Source organism: Leopardus geoffroyi, chromosome B1 (genome assembly GCF_018350155.1).
Source record: "Leopardus geoffroyi isolate Oge1 chromosome B1, O.geoffroyi_Oge1_pat1.0, whole genome shotgun sequence".
NCBI classification, from domain to species: domain Eukaryota; kingdom Metazoa; phylum Chordata; class Mammalia; order Carnivora; family Felidae; genus Leopardus; species Leopardus geoffroyi.
The window spans coordinates 50,960,432-50,979,569 of NC_059327.1; the positions used below are offsets into that span (position 1 = coordinate 50,960,432).

The window sequence follows — 19,138 nt, forward strand, 5'->3', positions numbered from 1 at the left end:
CTAACCTGGAAGAGTTGAAGATAATGTTTTCCCCATGGGATGGAAAGCCATGACATAGAACTTTGAAGACAGGCTAATTATCTTGGGATTCTCCTTTAAAAACACCTGGTTCACGTGGCTTCCACAGAGGTCTAGGTGACTGCAGAGTGCCAGATTTTTCAGCGCCACTCCCCCCACCCCAAACATTCCTTTAGGTTTCTTCTGGGATCTTTTGTTTTATAAGGAATGACTGCCCATAACCTACTTCTCTGCATTCATTACTTTTCTTTGGGCTCATGGGGTAAGGAAACACTGGGAAATGCTCAGAGAAGACATTAGTCCTTTTCATTTCAAGACATTTTTGAACAACAATGTTAGAACCCCTCTGATGCTGCTGTGAATTGTTAACAAGCATGTTTGCACATCACATCTATCATGGTATTTGCACGATGTTATATGAAGAAACAGCTCAAAGTATTTTAAGATACAGCCTTTTATCTCTGGAAGCACCAGAAAGTATTTGCAGATTGGTCCCGGGAATCAAATTAGCCTAGCACATTGGTGAGTTCCTGGAGGCGTGGGCATTTCTGTAAGTGGTTCCTAACCCCTTAATCCTTTTGATCATTTGCACTGTGTATTTTTACACAGACTCTTGTACTTTGGAGAAATAAAATAAAGAAACTTAAAGGTGAGTTTGATGAGGGCTTCTCCCCACTGTTTGTCAATGCAGATGGATCTTGAATTTTAATGGTAGCAGTTTCTTTTAAACCACCAAGCTTCTTTAAACCTCTCCACAAATAATGTCCATGCTTAGATTATGTCTGAAAGTGTTTATGGAAATCTTTCCTGACCCCATATTCCTACCACAAAAGAAGGGCCTAATCCTGTAAAATAGTCTTGACAGCCTGGATGTCAATTACTCCACAGCTGTGATTTCTCATATAGAGCCACTGTCTATATGACATTTGCAGCCACTTGCTGACTTCAGCGGTCTACAGTCAGGAGCCTGGCTTACGGGCATAGAATGAGCACCTCACTAGATCCTCCTGCTTATTGGCTGTGGGATGTTGTGTGAGAAAACTTGTGGAGAGGACTTAGCTGTCTTACCTTTAAATGGGGACTGCATCTCTCTTATAAAATTGTTGTGAGACATATTTGTATGCCCATGTTTATAGCAGCATTATTCTCAGTAGCCAAAAGGGGGAAGCAACCCAAATGTCCATTGACAGATGAATGGATAAGTCAAATATGGCATATCCATACACTGGAATAATACTCATTCTAAGAATGAGGGAGGAAATTCTGACACTTGCTGCAACATGGGTGAACCTTGAGGATTGTGCTAAGTGAAAATTGCACTTTTCTGAAGTGTCTAGAGTGGTCAAATTCACAGAAACAGAAGTGGAATGGTTGCCGGGGGTTGTGGGTAGGAGAGAAACGGGGAATTAGTGTTCAGCGGATACAGTTTCAGGCTTGCAAGGTGAAAGAAGTTCTGGAGATGGATGGTGGTTGACAGTAGCACAATGGTGTGAATGTAGTTTATGCCACCAAACTGTGCACATGAAAGATGGTTAAGATGGCAAAGTTTGCTGTGTGTATTTTCCACAATAGGAAGAACTCGGGAAAAAACTTGTTATGAGCATTAAAGAAGGTCAAGTAGGTAAAGTGCCTACCGTTTTATCAGACTTCAGTGAAGGTAACACTTTTTACTAGGGTTAGGACATTGTATTGTAACGGTCACATGATACTTCACCATGAGGTTATACCATAATTGGTTTCTTTAAAAAAATTCTTTTAATGTTTATATATTTTGGAGAGAGACAGAGCATGAGCAGGGAGAGGGACAGAGAGAGAGGGAGACACAGAATCTGAAGCAGGCTCCAGGCTCTGAGCTGTCAGCACAGAGCCTGATGTGGGGCTCGAACTTAGGAACCGGGAGATCATGACCTGAGCTGAAGTCAGACGCTTAACTGACTGAGTCACCCAGGTGCCCCAATTGGTTTCTTTTTTTATTTGACTTTTGGATATCTTACAGTACTCCAGCATTGTAATGATGGAGTAAAAAAAATTTTTTTTTTTGCATGTACATATCTTTTCCATTATTTGGGGTTGTATCTTTGAGATAGATTTTCTGTATCACTTAGTGGAGGTGAGTTAATCTTTGTGGCTCTTGATACATATGCCTGTGGGAGTTGGTCATTTATACTGTCACCAGCCAAGTAAAGATGCCAGTTTCATAGTCTCCTCATCAGCGCTAGTTACACTTTTAAGCAGTTTTATAAAATGTAATGCGAGATGGTATGTTCATGTTTCAATATGCCTTTATTTGCTTTTATCACTAAAAATGTTGAGCATTTTTCAATCTTGACTTACATTTATTTCTTCTTACATGCACTGCCTGTTTACATCTTTTACCTGTATTTCTAGTGTGGTTTTCTTTGCTTTTGTTACCAAATATATTTATCATAATTGTTACACATTGTTGCTACTTTTAATATTTAGAGAGTTTAATTCTTATTTAATTAAATCATTCACTTAAACATTTCAAAATACAAAATAATAATAAGATTTTAAAGTAGGATCAAAAGTGGTTTATAATAACATTATTATACTTAATGTATCTTCTTCCCATAATTCTCCCATAATTCTTTTCATATCTGTTTGTATACGATCTGTCTTTTGCTTACTTACATGCCTATAGTATTTGAATTAAAATTATGTAAGATGACCAATTCATTTAAATATAAATACATTTTATTTATTTATTCATTTATTTATTTATTTTTAAGTGTTTATTTTTGAGAGGGAGAGAGAGCACAAGCAAGGGTAGGGCAGAGAGAGACAGACAGAAGGTCTAAAGTGGGCTCTGCATTGACAGCAGTGAGCTTGATGTGGGGCTTGAACCCATGAACCATGAGATCACAGCCTGAGCTGAAGTTGGATGCTTAACTGACTGAGCCACTGAGGTGCCCCTAAATATCTTTTTAAAAAATAATAAGAAAAATAAAAATATAACCCAATATAAAAAGGATATTGCCAAAATCAGAGCAAATAAAGTTATTAATAAACATGGCCTTTTTCTTTACCTTACTAATAATTAAATTCATTGAAAATAAACTGATAGGGTACAATTGTCCAATTGGTAAGAGTTAAAAACATTATAATAGTGACTGAGACTGGCCTTGAAATATACTGCCAATAGGGAGAGAAAATTGGGTCAACTTTACTGAAGCATTTAAGCACTAGATATCAAGAAACTTAAAAATGTTTGTAAACATTGGTTTAGAAATCCCACTTATGTAACTGTGGCTTGAGACAGTCTTGGAAATGTGGAAAGATATTTATGTTGATAGATAAAAATAGGATTCAGTCTAAACTCCAATGACAGGGAGTGATTGAATAATAGTACAACCATCTTTGGAGTGTTATATAGTCATTATAATGGCTTTTTCTAAAAATTTTGGTGATATGGGGACAAACAATATGCTGGTATGTAAAAGAAAAGCATGATGACGAGATTACAATAAAGCAAATTGTGCATGGTGTGGTGGTGTGTGTTGTATGAGCACATGTGCACTTGTGTGTATTTGGTACATATCCAGAAAGAATTGTGTAAAAAATGTTGATAGTACTTATTTTATGTGGTCAGATTACAACACATTATTTTTTTTTCTTTTTTATACTTCTGCACATTTTCTAAGCTTCATATTATTTGCAAATTATTATTTCTACCATCAGAAATAAATTTAAATATTAAAAAAGATTAAAGATAATGAATAGATTTTTATTTTCTTTTTCTGGATTCATGTTCACTTTGCTTTCTTTGCTTTGTTTATTGGACAGAATCCTGGACAAAACACCAGAAGGTTTTTAGGTTATGGTCCAGAAATTCACTAGCTCTATGTGAATTTGGGGCAAATCTAACTTCTGTGTATCTCAGTTTTCCAATGGTAAAATGGTTGAGAATTAAGGTGAGATTAACAACCTATGGGCAAACACTTTGCAAACTAAGCTGCAAGTTCAAGGGATTCCTGGACCACCGTGTGGTCTGAGAATTTGTTAGGACTCAGAGAACTCACTGAGAACAGTTATCCTCAGAGTTACAGTTTATTATAGGGGAAGGGTATGGATCAAAATCAGCCAAAGGAGGAGATGCATAGGGCAGGGTCTAGAAGGGTTCCAGTGCAAAGTTTCTGTGTTATCTTCCGTGTAGTCAGGATGTATTACCCTCCTGGCATCCATGTGTGACAGTATGCAAAAAGTATTGCCAACCAGGAAGCTCACCCATGCTTTGATGTCCAGAGTTGTTATTGGGGCTTTTTTACACAGGCATGATTGATTGATTGCCCACAAGGTTGAATTCTGTCTCTGGGTCAGCTGATGCTGTGTCACCCAAAGACCCTACTCTCGGCACAAGGTTGGTCTGTCTGGCATGACCAGCCCTGAACCTAACTAACACTGTTGGGTATGGCCAACCCTACCCTATGATTCAAAGTGGCCAGCTCCCACCCTAGGACTGTTGGTGTGGCCGGCGCCACTTTAAAGAAGGACATTCCTATCAGGTATGACATAAATTACCTTCCAGGGGCCAAGGCTAAGGCCAGATATCTCTTTAGGCAAAGCTAAATTCTTAACTATGCATAAGGTGACTGGAAAGAGATGGAAAACAAATTTAAATATAGAAATGATATGTATGGAGGCTTCTATCACTTACTGCACTCTAACACCGTAAAATAAGGCAGGGTATGAATTCTATAGATACAAGTGCAAATACCCACTTCCCTGATCTACAGAACCTTGGGGACCACCTCTGAGAATGTGCATGCTAACAGAGACACATTTGCTGCAGCGGTTGTTTACCACGAGACGAATTAGACTGAGAAAACACTTACCACCCCGCTGGGTATGTGAACCTGACCCTTGCCTCTGTGTTAACAGCACAGCAAATATGTCCCCCCATTAATGAATTTATCTGATGCAATATAAGCCTGCTTGTTACAGGTTTCTTGATCTGGCACCATCTCATTCTGTTAGTGCAGCAAAACTTACTGCATATAGCACAGTGTGGTGATGATAAAAATAAATTGGCTCATTCCCCTCACAGAGTTTCAAACCATGAGCACTATGTCAGATTGGATGCATAAGGTTTGATAAGAGTGAGATTAAAAAAAAAAGAAAAGAAAACCCAAGTTTGTTTTCTCATGAAATTAAAAAAAATAATTAGAGCACAATGACAAGAAGTCATCATCCTCAGGAAGCTTGCCAGAGGACAACTGTGTGCTCTTATGGAAAAAGAACCAGTGACAGACTTACTATGAAAGCATTCGCTAATGTAGTTATGCTCCCACCCTTCCTTCGGAGGAGGGAAGAATTTTAGCCCTTGTCTGGTGATTTTTTGGAAGTGAGTAACTTGTAGTAAATTGGTGTTGTCAGTAAATTTTGGTTGTATGTTCTGTTTCTTTCAAGGAAAAACTGGCCATGCAGAAGTAGTCCGAGTGGTGTACCAGCCAGAACGCATCAGCTTTGAGGAACTGCTCAAGGTCTTCTGGGAGAATCATGACCCGACCCAAGGTAGATGAGTGAGCCAGTATTTAATTATCTTACTAATTACAGCTGGGATAATTAGTGTTTGAGCTGCATGGAAGAGATGAACCTTGAAATCACACAGGAGCTCAAGAATATGATTGCAGACATTTATTGACGGAGAAGAGGAGGGGCTGGGGAGCAACCGGGGGGAGAGAATAAAGGCGCAGCCACAGTCTGCACTCCTCCCCCCTTTACAGCTGTCAGGGGTGGGAAAATTCCCACAGAGAAAGACGCCAGACAATAGAGATTCGTTCACCTTTGATTATTGCATTATTCCTCCTTAATGCAGTCTTTTGTCTACAAAATTAAAGTGTCTTTCTAGCAGCTCCAAAGTTTTCCTGATTTATGGTTCCTTTATTTCCCTGAATTTAGCCTTTCTCATCTTTTGACATTATCAGGCTCTTTTTTTTTTAAATGTCTGTGGGTGATAAAAAAAAAAAGAACATAAAGGTAAAATGCAATATTCAATGGGTCCACAATGCTTAGGTTATTTACATATTTCATTTGTCTTCTTTGAGATTTGTTATATGGAGACATTAATATGTTTGGGCTATAAACAATGGTGGCCAGAAATTTTATTTGAATGCACACACAAGCACAAATCCCCTGTTGGCAAATATCATTTGTAATATTCAATAATGAAGCAATTTCCAGATTTCATCCTAACAGCCTTACAAGCACTGCCTTGCCAATATGATGATCTGATATTATGAGGCTTATGAACTGAAAAGTCCTATATAATAGATGTGATTTTCACAAACCCTGTTCATTTAGCAATCAGTCTATTTAACAAAAATATTTTCCCTTTGGTGTCAGGTTTTTGTGTAGCGGGTATGCTCTGTTGGCTGTTTCTGAAGAAGGGATCGGTTTTTCCAAATGTGCATTGTGCTTTGTGGTGGAATTTTAATATGACCCCAGCAGCACAGGATGGTGGGCCCTGAGTTCTGGTTCTAAGAACCACTCAGTGCCTGGGTGATTTACTAGAGGGCAAAAGTCAGAGCTAAGTATAGTAAAATGATAAATAAGCCAGGGGACTGCAGGTACAGGATCCAGGCAAATCCATCAGGGTGGGTGAAGGCCTAGGAAGGAAGCCAGGAGCAGGAGTTCCATTATAGTGAAGTCTGGTTTGACATAGGGGGATGAGTCCCTAGCAGTAGAGGGATAAGGTATGGGGCAGGGGAGGTAGAAGACTAGTAGGGCAAGAATACTATAATGAGATGATTCAGATGTCACCCTGGTCTGGACTACTAGACTGGCCTATTATATGAGAAAGGCAGGTCTGACAAACTCAGTCTTGGCTCAAGCAGGAGGCTCTGACAATGAGCATCATAAACAAGAGTGATGATGGCTAAGAGCTTGTGCTGGTGGGCCTTTGACCCAGGTGGAGCAGGCATTTGGCTCTCAAAGCCAAGGGTCATGGCAGATGCTGAGAGCTCCAAAATTCTCAGTGAAGATACACATTAAGAGCCCAGGCAAGCCTGAAGTCATGTAGGAGACAGGATCCCCACAGGCTTACAAGGTTAGGTACATGGCCTTTGGCCTGGCCATCCATAATGTCCTGTCCTGATAGAATCACTTTATGCTTAGCCCTGGCAAGATTTCAGAGGGTGAAGTCTGTCATGCACTTCTCTCTTCTTTCTTCTCTTAACTCCTTACCTATTTTATCACATCTTTACCAGCACACCTCAGTTAATTATATCACTAGTACTGGCCCCTAAATCTTAGAGGGAATTCTACTTTTAAAAGAACCTTAAAAGAACCTCTTGTTCTCCCCATCCCACATATCAAATTTGTCTCAACTGTGCTTCAGCCCTCTTTCAAATTCTTTGTTTGCTGTGTATTCTATTGTTTGCTAATAACAAGGTACCACAGATCCGGTGGCTTAAACAACAGTAATTTATTTTCTCACAATTGAAGAGGCTAGAAGTCTGAGAGGAAGGGGTCGGCAGGGTTGAGGCTTCTCTCCTTGGCTTGTAGATGTCTGTGTTCTCCCTGGGTCCTCACATGGTCTTCCTTTCACATGTGTCTTTGTCCTAATCTCTTCCTATAAAGACACTGTCGTGTTGGATTAGAGCCTACCCAAATGACCTGATTTAATCTTAATCTTTAAAGACCGTCTCCAAGTAAAATTATATTCTGAGGTACTAGAGTTTAGGGCTTCAACATATGAATTTGGGAAAGATATAATTCAGCCCATGACACTGTTCCATAAAGTATAGCTTGGTATACTATTCTTCTAGAGGTATTTTGATTCTAACAGAGGGTTTGTAGATTCATAGACTAGAAGGGATGTTAGAGGTCATCTGGTTAATCTTCAGCTTCAATTCTGTAAGTCAAAAGATGAAATTGCTACTGACAGCGTTCACAGACAATAGGATTTGATTGTTGAGTACATATTTTTTTCACTGATATTTTAGAAAAATTATGCATGGACAGGAATAGTTTTTCTACCCTCGCATATGTCTGTTTCTACTTACAATATTGCTTGATGCAGTATATATAGTCACAGGTATTAAATTGCAAGATATCTGATCTTCCCACATTATTACTAGGATTACTTTTGTTGGATAGTTTAATGTAATGGGCCATGGTAACAATCTTTTTCTGTATTCCAGAGTTTCCCATGACACTTCTGGAAATAGGGTGAAAGGAGTGATCACATGACCCAGGCCTGGCCAGTCACAGTATCTTTTTCTATTGCCAACAGTGTTTGATTCAGGGAATGGGCATGGGACCCAAGCATGACCAGTTGGAGCCCTTCTCTGGGACTGTTGTGTGAGAGAAAAAGGTGTTCTCCCTTTTCTGGGGAGGTGGAGGTGCTCTGTATGTGGAAAGAGCTTGTCCACAGAAGAAGCAAGGGAGGAAGATGGGAAGAGACACTGGGAGACAAGAGATAGGAAGAGAGAACCTTCAGGAGACTGAGGTCCTCTCAGCTATGAGAGCTACTAGGTACCTACCCTCCGTCTCCATCTTTTTTTAACTTAAGCTAGTTTGTTGGGTTTCTACTACTTGCCACAACAACCACCACAAAAATTACTGCTTTGCCACTCATTCAACTTAATCATTGTGCTTATTATATCCAGCCACTGTTAGTTAACCATGTTCATGGTCAACCATGACCTCTATGAATTAGAGGTTTAAAGCCATTTGGTTAATAATTTTGTCATTGACTCAGACATGAAGTGGAGGACATTAAAGATTGTTTTCTCAATACCTGTTGGTGGTTTGATTCTGGGGTTCCTTGGTAATTCAGATTGAAGAATTGGGGTTTAAGATTTGAGATACATGGCTTGAATATATACCAAATCATCTCAATGTTTCTAAACTGCTATGAAAGACTATCAGTCATTAATGACACTTATCTTGTATCTACTCTGTTTGCCAGGCACTTTGTTAGGTGGTGCTAAATCACCAAGTTGTCTATAAAATGCAGCAGTATCCAGCCTCTTGGCTAATGCATAGAGAAAATAGATTTCTATAGGCAGAAAATAGTTTAATCTGAATGTACCTAGATCAAATGAGCATTCAGATAAATGTGTGTAAGACCAAAATATTAACCTGAAATCATTAAAACAAGTATATGCTAACATTGGAACTTTAAAAGCAAAAACATAAATTCAGAAGAAAGCGGGTGTCAATGAATTTAATATTCCCAGGGAACCCAGAGGATCCAAAACATGCAGTCACATGTACTTTTTCTGAGGTAAGAATTTGAAGCCCACTCCCTGAAGGATGGTCACAAAGCAGGTGAACTTGGCCATCTGAACACAACTTCTGAATTCTCTGCTTAAAGTCACATGGTGACTCCTGTCACTTTTCCTAGTGCAAAGTGGCCCAGAAAAGAGAACCACCCAGTAGAACAGAGGAGGGACAGAGAGAAGTGTAAGACTGACTGGTGTTACTCGGAAAGTGGATGTTTCAGAAGACAGCAGCATGTTGGCTTTGGAGAGACTCTCATTGATAAAGCAATAGCCAAGTCTAGGTTGTTTTCTGAAACAGGAGTGATTCTTAAAACTGTGTAAGGAATACTCTTGCCTATGCCAGAGTTGCTTACCAGCAAAATACAAAACTTGAGTAAAGTTGAGAAGACATTGACCTTTGATGTGAAGATATGCTCAGGAAACACATGATTCTCAACAGTAATATGGCTCAAGAGAAATGTGTTTTAATTAGCATGCTTGAAGACTTCAATACTTTGCTTACAGAGTCGTTAAACATTTGAAGGAGTCACTTAAATTTTTTAGGTATGATTTACTTCATTTTGTGAGAGAAGAAATATCCTAGAATAATATTTGCAAATGTGGAGACTCTTGCTAATGTTCAGGGTTTACTATGGTAGCAATGGCATGAATTTAAGTGTAAAGTCCCTTTCAATTAAATTAGATCTTCATGGCATAGGCCAGACAGAAAAAATCCTTCAAGGTACTGAAGCAGCTCTCACGGTATCTGCCCTAATGGCAAGAAAGAACTTCCCATGGTCTGCATTTGGAAGGGAGCAGAGCTGGAAAGAGAACCATCAGAAAGTGTAGGCTTTTCAAGGTACAGGTGGGGCCAGAGACCTACTATTTCACAGCCAATAGGCAGTGGGTCCTGAGAGAGTGCTACTCAGTGGATTAGCTTCAAGTGAAGTAACAGACCTAATAGCATCATTATACGTTTGGCCAGTAATTGGAATAGTCTTTTCTCTTAATTTACCAATTACCACAAAATCTCTATTTTGCTGAAGCACTCAGATACCACTGTTTAAGCTAATATGACTTGTTCCGGCGTTCTGTCTTACTCATGAGACAAATATGGTCCCTCCAGGTTTCTAAGGATAGACTGGAGCATGCTCATTCCTGACTGTGTGATCTCCAAACCCCCCAGTCTCCAGGAAACATGGCAGAGCCTGAGATTTAGGAGACTTGGGGTCTGGGCCCACCTCGCCCCTTCCTAACTGTGTGACCTTAGCCAAGACACTTTATTCAATCTGAGCCCTCTATTTTCTCATCTGTCAGAAGGGGATATTAATGTCTATACTGCATGGGTCATAGGTTGTCATAAGTGTTAAATGAAATAATGTGAAAACTTGAAAATGGTCAAGTATCATGCAAGTGCCAGGCATTGTCCCTGTGTCCTCCTCAATACAATACAGTTTCACTGGGTTTATTTATTTTTATATCTACAATTTCCATGGGAAAATATTTACCCTCTGCCTACAAAAGTGTGGGTTTTCTACCCACAAACTTTCTTTTGTCCTTCCTGTTAGTTGAAAAGATTTCAGCATTGTTGATGTTGTCATTCTGTGATGAAACGGCTGCTGTCGCTGCTGCTGGGGGTGGTGGCTGTGAGGCTGATGGACAGGTGGCTCTTTAGCTTTGCAGAAGCAGATCACATCCCAGCCTCTCATGCTTGATCTGTTTCCTGCCTGGTACCCTCTGTGCATCAGTTACACCATTTCAGCCCTGTTCCTGCACCTACCCATACCTTGGGCCAAGCCACAAGGACACGGGCACAGAATGTAGAGATTTCAACTTCGTCTCACTTGATCCCCCAAGTCTGACTTCTCGGTCCCAACCTGTTTTATTCTCCTCAATCCTGGGAGAAGGGATAGCAACATTTTCTAAGCACCTTTTATGGGCCAGTCTTAGTGATAGATGTTTTATATTTATAATTTCATTTAATCCTTACCATAGCCTTAGGAAGTGGGGTTCATTGAAACCCCATTAACTGAAGAGAAGAAATAAGGTTCCAAACAACAATCTTGTTTGGTATTGATGGCAGTATTTGGACTCGGCTCTGTCAAGTCAAGGCTTGACAAGCTCAAGGCTGTTTTCTTTCCCCTTTACCAGAGGGGTCCAGACTTCCAGACTAGGGGAAATTCTTCCAAGGACAAATGATTTTATGGATCCCCTCTCCCCATGTGATCTAGTTGTGTTCTTAGTAACCTTTTTAAAGCAAATATGTTAAGATGCCACTATGAAGTTAATTACACTTTAAATTGAATGCTTATTTTATTAACCACCACAATCACATACCTCTGGAAAATAGAAATGCCCACACACATAATGCATTCTACAGACTCCAGGCAATGCCTGCTGCATGGTTGGATTTACGGACTTCTTGTAGTAGCTCCAAGCCTTCTCAGAGGACTGTGGCTATAGGTGGAAGCTCCTCCAATGTGCTCCTGAGGGAGCAGTGGCCCTTCTGCAGATGCCTGCTGGCTGAGACTGCTCATTGACCCCAGTATCAGTTTCCCCACTTCTGTAGGATTGTAATTTTAACTAGATTGGTAGCACCAATTGAAACTAAATTTCTCAGACTCCTTATGGCTAAGTATGGCCACGTGTCAGAATTCTGACTATCAGGGAATGAGCACACATGATGGTTGCAACTTCTGGGTTGTATGTACTTAGAGCAAGGAGTATTCTCTTGCTCTTCCTTCCTTCCTACAAGTTGCCTCTAAAGGTAGTGGTGAACCAGCCTGGAGCATGTGGATGGGGGTCTCACCCTTGTAATGGAGGCACTACAAACTAGAAGGCTCCAGAGTCACTATTCCAGGCTGAACTGTGTGTAAGAACTATCTTCTTTAACCAATTGTTATTTTGGTTCAGTTAGGCTTTCCCCACCCTCCCCCTCCCCCCAACCTTTTCTACAACAGCTGAACTTATATCTTTACTAAAATAGCCTTCAACTAGAAGCTGGTGATGAACTCCCAGTCACTCTTCTGAAGATCTTAATTAAAATGTTTCCTTAATTAAAGCATCTTTAATTAAATCTGTTAAGAGTATGGACCCTGGGGTTAGAGAAGATATGGCTTTAACCAGGTCTGCTGTGAACTAGCTGCATGACCTGGGGAAGTTACAGCACATCACCAAGTCTCATTTCTCTGTCTTTACTTGAACTCCTGGGTCCGATCTATCATTATCTCTCATCTGGCTGCTACACTAGACTCCTGACTGGCCTGTCTTGCCCTTTCCCAATCCAGTCTCCTTAATGACCTGTTAAAAACACATTACAGAGTATGTCCCTCTTCTGCTTAAAGCACTGCGCTGGTTGTCCATTTTGGGGTAGGATAATATACAGTCTCTTTACAATGGTCAGCCTGACCTGGGATTAACTGATTGGCACTCACCTGTGCAACCTCAGCACCTGCACTTCCATGTAGCTCCCTGCCTCACCCCCGCATCCTAATCCACTGCACGTCTGGTGCTGTGCCCTCCTTCACTCCATTCCTGGAAGACTCAAGTGCTTTCTTGCCCCGAGGCCCGTACCTACTGCTCACAGTCTGCCCACAGCTCTAGGCATGACTGGCTCCTTCCTTTTCTTCAGCTTGAAGTGTCATATCCTCAGAGAGGTCTTCCCTGACCCACTCTAACTGAAGTAGTACCCCAAGCCCTCACTCCCAGGTTTCGCTTGCCTCCCTAACATTTGTCACAAGGTGTGGTGATCTAACTGTTCACTTGTTTACAAACAATCTCCTCCTCTAGAAAGTAAGCTTCACCTGAAATATTTTGTCATTGAACAAATGGATGAAAACCTCCATTTTCCCATCTATAGAACAGTTCTTACCCCGTAAATGTGTGTTGGGATGTATGAGGAAATGAAGTCTGTTGTGTGGAGGCCAGGGCTAAGCAGAGTAAGCATATCATAGTTAATAGCCACCTACTCACCCTGCCTACATACGAGCCATTTCACCAGTTTTTGTTTGCCTTGCTCCTTCCTGAACCCCAGTATTCCTCCAGTTTTTCTCTATCATTTTTCCCTCAGCTTATGTTCTGAATATCTTTGATCATTTCCTGTGCTTGGTTCATACCCTTTATGCTCAATCAACTTTTCAATACCCCTTTCCCTCCCACACCCACTCTCCCCTTCCTGCAGTGAGTCCCCACTTGTCCTCAGAAAGCTTTGTCTAATTCTCCCCGGTTGGCCATACTATCTATGGTATTAGGCTTCCTGGGGCCCCAGGACTACACACCCTGGGCCTGCTGCTTAGCCCTCAGAGTCATGAGTAGGGGATTAATGGGACTCTTCAGCCCATGGTTAGAACTAGCGACCCCCACCCCCCACCAAAGACTCTTTTCCATTCAGTGACCTTGCCCTCCCTCCCCACTCCATGTTCCAACACACTCACCATGAAACATTACTTTAGGTGGGTTATTCCCAAGAAGCCCGAGAATTGTGGGTGGGGTTGGTCCATTCCATCTTCAGCAGGTTTTCTTCATAGCCTCCTTCCAGGTGTATGGTAGAGAAGAAGCCCCCTCATGCTGTGTAGTGGGAAACATTGATTGCAGAGAGAAGAAAATCTTATTTCCTTCTGTTTCTCATCAAGTTGGCAATTACATGCTGGTGTTCATACATTTGAACTTGCCAAATTAATATCTGAACTTGGTTGTGCTGACCCTTTTAAGTTAGTTTTTTTTTAAATAAGTCACCAGTTTTGAAGGACTCTTCTTTTTTTAGACCATGCACAAGGAATCTATCATCTGCAAATAATTAGACAGTGGGAATTATATTGTATTGCTAATGAGCAGATGTGCATACTTATAGTGGAGGAACAGCTGCACACATATAAAATGCAAAAACGACCCAAACCCAGCATTATGAATTCTGAAAGGGATTTCATTCTTTTAAGAATTTCAGAAACAGAGAAAAATGAAACAAAGCATTTAACTGATATTTTTCTTTATTAATTGTTCTTTCAATCGTACTTTTCCTTGCATAACATTATCGTACATGTACATTGTATCTTTGCTATTTGCAAATGTGCTATTTGCACTTTTAAATCCCTCTCTCATGTAATACTATAGAGCTTATATTTAACATTTTTCCTTTGCTTTCTAGTTCTGTAAGGGTTTGGTGCCTCCATATTGAAGAAAAGACTCTTCCTGGGTGTTTTTTCTGGGCTGGGCATTGTGCTAGGCACTTGAATGCTTGTGATCCCGACCTGTGAGTAGGTGGCTTTAGACCCATTTTACAGATGAATAAATAGGCCCAGAGAGGTGAAGAGATTTGTTACAAGGAAGCTATTGTATGTGACAGAGCTGGGATTTGGACCTAAGGGCTTACTTAATTCAAAACCTTATTTTCTTTCCATTGTATGGTCCACAGTCCCACATTGTTAAACATTAGTATATGAGGCAATCAGCCAACAGAAAACACAGCGCACTATGAAAACAGCAGTGCATTATTCAGTGAGAAGTTTCTGTCCTCATGAGCTCCTTGTAATATCCATTACATTTTTATAATCTTGTTAAGCAAATGCAAGATGAAGGAGATCAAATAGTTTGGCTTTTGAAAACTTGCAGCTCTGAAGAATTCCACATATTTTAGACAGAAATAGTTAGGTCATTTAAAATTTGAATAAATTGCTGAAATTGTATAAAATCAATAAAAAGAAATGAACTCAGAAGAATTACATTACTTAATATGAAAGAGAAATTCGAAAAGAGAAAAATCAGTGCTCAGCTAACATTGGCAGGAATTAGAATTTCCAGGTTCTGGTAGTAGCAGGCTAGGTTATTCAGATCAACCCTTTCACCGAAAGCAACTCAAAATGTTGGGTGAGATAATAAAGACATATTTAAAACATTACATCAAAGATGTAATTCCTAATTATTAGGAATTACCAGGTTAAAATTGAAGGGAACACAGGGACCCAGACAGATAAGCAGAGGAGAGAAATTTCTCTGAGGGAATTTGCGAATCCCAGAAAAGTTGTTTTGAGGACCTCATTGAGGATGTAGAGGATGTGGCCAGCACAGTTAAAGGACTTGACCTAATGGATATATGTAAAACATTGTACCTACATCTGGGCACTGCACCTTCTTAATTACACATAAAACATATACTAGGCCATAAAGGCTCAAACCTTTCAAAGGGATTAAAATCCTATAGATTGTTTCTCTTACCATAATGTAATTATGTTAGAAAGCAATAGCTAAAAGATATCTAGAAATCCCTTTTATGTTAGAAAATAAGAGATTCTCTAAATATCTTCTGGGCCAAAGATAAATGGTAATGGAAATTAGAAATTATTATGAACTGACCAGTGATTAGAATACTACACATAGAAACTTATAGGGCATAGCTAAAGCAATTCCTAGAGAATATTGAGGCTTAATTCATATACTAGAAGAGAAGGACTGAGCTAAGCATCCATCTCCAGAACTTAGAAAATCAACAACAAAATAAACCAAACAATGAAGAAGAAAGAAATAATAAAGACCAGAAATAAATTAAATGAAAAGTAAACAAGTAGTAGAGAGGATTAATAAAGCTGAAAATTGGTATTTCAAAATGGCTAATAAAATTGATAAAACTTTGGTAAGTTGATCGAGAAAAAAGTAAGAAGACACAAATATCCAATATCAGGAATAAGAAATGCTCACTACAGATGAGCAACCTTATGTCAATAAATTTGAAAAGTTAGATAAAACAAATTTCTTAAAAATATAACTTGAAGCTGAATAGATCTATAGTCATTAAGAATTTGAATCAGTATTTAAAAAGCTTCTCATAAAAAAAGTTCACATGGCTTCATTAATGAGTTCTACCAACATTTGTTGTTGCTGTTGTTGTTGTTGTTGATTTTTGAGAGAGAGAGAGAGAGATACAGAGCATGAGCAAGGGAGGGGCAGAGAGAGAGGGAGACAAAGAATCCAAAGCAGACTCCAGTCTCCGAGCTGTCAGCACAGAGCCCGATGCGAGGCTCAAACCCACAAACCGTGAGATCATGACCTGAACCAAAGTCAGACGCTTAACTGACTGAGCCACCCAGGCGCCCCAAGTTCTACCAACATTTAAGGAAAAAATTATTGCAATCTTCCACACACTCTTCTAGAAATTAAAAAAATGATGTGAGAAAAGAAATGAACTCATATGCATAAATCTTAAAGTATTAGTATACCAAGTTTAGTAATATATGCAAAGTGTGTGTGTATATATATATGTATATATACACGTATATATGTGTGTGTGTATATATATATATATCACGACCAGTTCCTTCAAGGAGTGCAGGGTTAATTTAGCATTTTAACATCAGCCAATACAATTTACAACATTAATAGATTAAAAGAAAAAATCATATGATTATCAAAATAGATATAGAAAAGGTAGTTAATATAATTTAATATTCATAAATGACTAATATATCATAAAAGATAATTTTCTTAGTGTGATAAAGAGTATGTACAAAAGCCTGCAGTAACATACTTAATAGTGAAACACTGACAAGCTACAACAATGTCATTACAGCTTCTAAACAGCATTGTATGGGGGGGGTGGTTCTGCAGTAAGTCATAACAAAATGCATGTATGATGGCTGAAAAATGTGGCAGATACCTATTTGCCCTTCCTCACCTGGTCCATTTTCCATCCTCCCTTGTCATGGCCACATGACTGAGTTCTGGCCAATGCAGTGTGGACAGAAATGACATATGCTACTTCTAGGCTTGGCCCGTTAACACCTCCTGCATGATCTTTCAACTTTTCACCTGTGTGCTCCTGAATGTAGATGCCAAGGGAAACCTTTGTAACAACATACTGAAGATGATTAAGCTTTGGTGAGCCTAGGTCTCTGAGGAGTTCATGAAATAAAACTGTTCTGAACTCTTTTTACTAACTGGACATCACATGATCAAGAAATAAACTTCTAGTAAGTTGTCACTAGAATTTCAAGGTTTATTTATTTACTAGTAATTGGCACATTGAAGTAGAATGCTACCAAAATTTAAAGAAATGTGGCATTAGCTTGGTGGTTGGGCAGCTAGAAGATACAATATCTAGTCTTGCTTATGGTTTGTGAAGATTTCACTTGTCTACAAATTATTTTATAAATTCAGTGCAAATCCAAATGAATGCATTTGCGTGGATCTTCAAAGCTGATTCTAAAGTTTACATGAAAATGCAAAAAACTCATGAAAAGTAAAGGATACTCTTACATAAGAACAAGAGAATGGAAGGACTTATTCTTCTATGCATCAAGACTTATTATAAAGCAACAGTTATTAAAACAGTGTGAAATTGATGTAGGGACAGATGACTAGGCCAATGCCATGGAATGGAGAATCAGAAACAGACCCACAAATATATAGATATGACAGATGACACACTTGGCATTTTAGGGAACAGGAAAAGAATGACTTTTTAATAGTGGTGAGATGATTTGGGTTTTCATATGGGAAAGCATGCAATTGGATTTCTACCTTGTATCATCGCAAAAGTCAACTCTGAGTGGATTAAAGAACTAACTAAAAACAAAACTACAAAACATAAAGGTTTTCTAATATTATTATCATATCACCTTGGGTTTAAGAAATGTTTCTCTTTTTTTTTTTTGTTTCAAGTTTTTATTTAAATTCCACTTAGTTAACATATAGTGTAATATTAATTTCAGGAGTAGAATTTAATGATTCATCAGTTCCATATAACACCCTGTGCTCATCACAAGTGCCCTCCTTAATACCTATCGCCTACTTAGTCCATACCCCGCCCACCTTCCCTCCAGCAACCCTCATCTTGTTCTCTATAGTTATGGCTTGCCTCTCTCTTTTCCCTTTATGTTCATCTGTTTTGTTTCTTAAGTTCCACATATGAGTGGAAACATATGGTATTTGTCTTTCTGACTTTTTTTTATCCCTAACTTATTTTGTGAAGCGTATTACATTGTACCTCCATCCACACCATTGCAAATGGCAAGCTTTCACTCTTTTTTTGATGGCTGAGTAGTATTCCATTTGTGTGTGTGTGTGTGTGTGTGTGTGTGTGTGTGTGTGTATGTGTACACCACAACTTCTTTACCCATTTATCAGTTGATGGACATTTGAGCTCTTTCCATAATTTGGCTATTTTTTTTAATTAATTTATTTTATTTTATTTTTAAAATTTTGTAATTTATAATTTGGCTATTGTTGATAATGCTGCTATAAACATCAGGTGCATGTGCCCCTTCAAATCAGTAGCTTTGTATCCTTTGGGTAAATACCTAGTAGTGCAGTTGGTGGGTCATAGGGTAGTTCTTTTTTGAGCTTTTTGAGGAATCTCTGAACTGTTTTCCAGAGTGGCTGCACCAGTTTGCATTCCCACCAACAGTGTAAGAGGGTTCTCCTTTCTCTGCATCCTCACCAACATCTCTTGTTTCCTGAGTTGTTAATTTTAGCCATTTTGACAGGTGTGAGGTGGTATCTTATTGTAGTTTTGATTTGTGTTTCCCTGATGATGAGAGATGTTGAGCATTTTTTCATGTGTCTGTTGGCCATCTGTAGATCTTTTGAAAAATGTCTATTCATGTCTTCTGCCTATTTCTTCACTGGATTATTTGTTTTTTGGGTGTTGAGTTTGGTAAGTTCTTTATATATTTTGGATACAAACCCTTTATCAGTTATGTCATTTTGCAAATGTTTTCTCCCATTCTGAGGTTGTCTTTTAGTTTTGCTGATTGTTTCCTTCGCTGTGCAGAAGCTTTTTATCTTGTTGACATCATAATAAATGAGAGGTGGTTCAAGACGGTGGCATAGGAAATTCTTGCAGTCACTTCCCACAGACACACCAAATACACAGTTATATATGGGGCAATTCTGTTTTAAAAGAA

General features: G+C 39.1%; 1 protein-coding gene across 17 annotated transcripts in view; it reads left to right on the forward strand.

Annotated features, from left to right (window-relative positions):
• MSRA (methionine sulfoxide reductase A) overlaps window positions 1-19,138 on the forward strand; it is a 547,769-nt gene that overhangs the window by 295,526 nt on the left and 233,105 nt on the right. For all 17 annotated transcript variants that reach the window (XR_006708415.1, XM_045461958.1, XM_045461927.1 and 14 more), the window contains one exon: window positions 5,446-5,550. Coding sequence is in view for 16 of the 17 variants with exons in the window: in XM_045461958.1 (XP_045317914.1) it covers window positions 5,446-5,550 (105 nt within the window). In the remaining variant the exon portion in view is untranslated. The remainder of the gene's footprint in view (window positions 1-5,445; window positions 5,551-19,138) is intronic.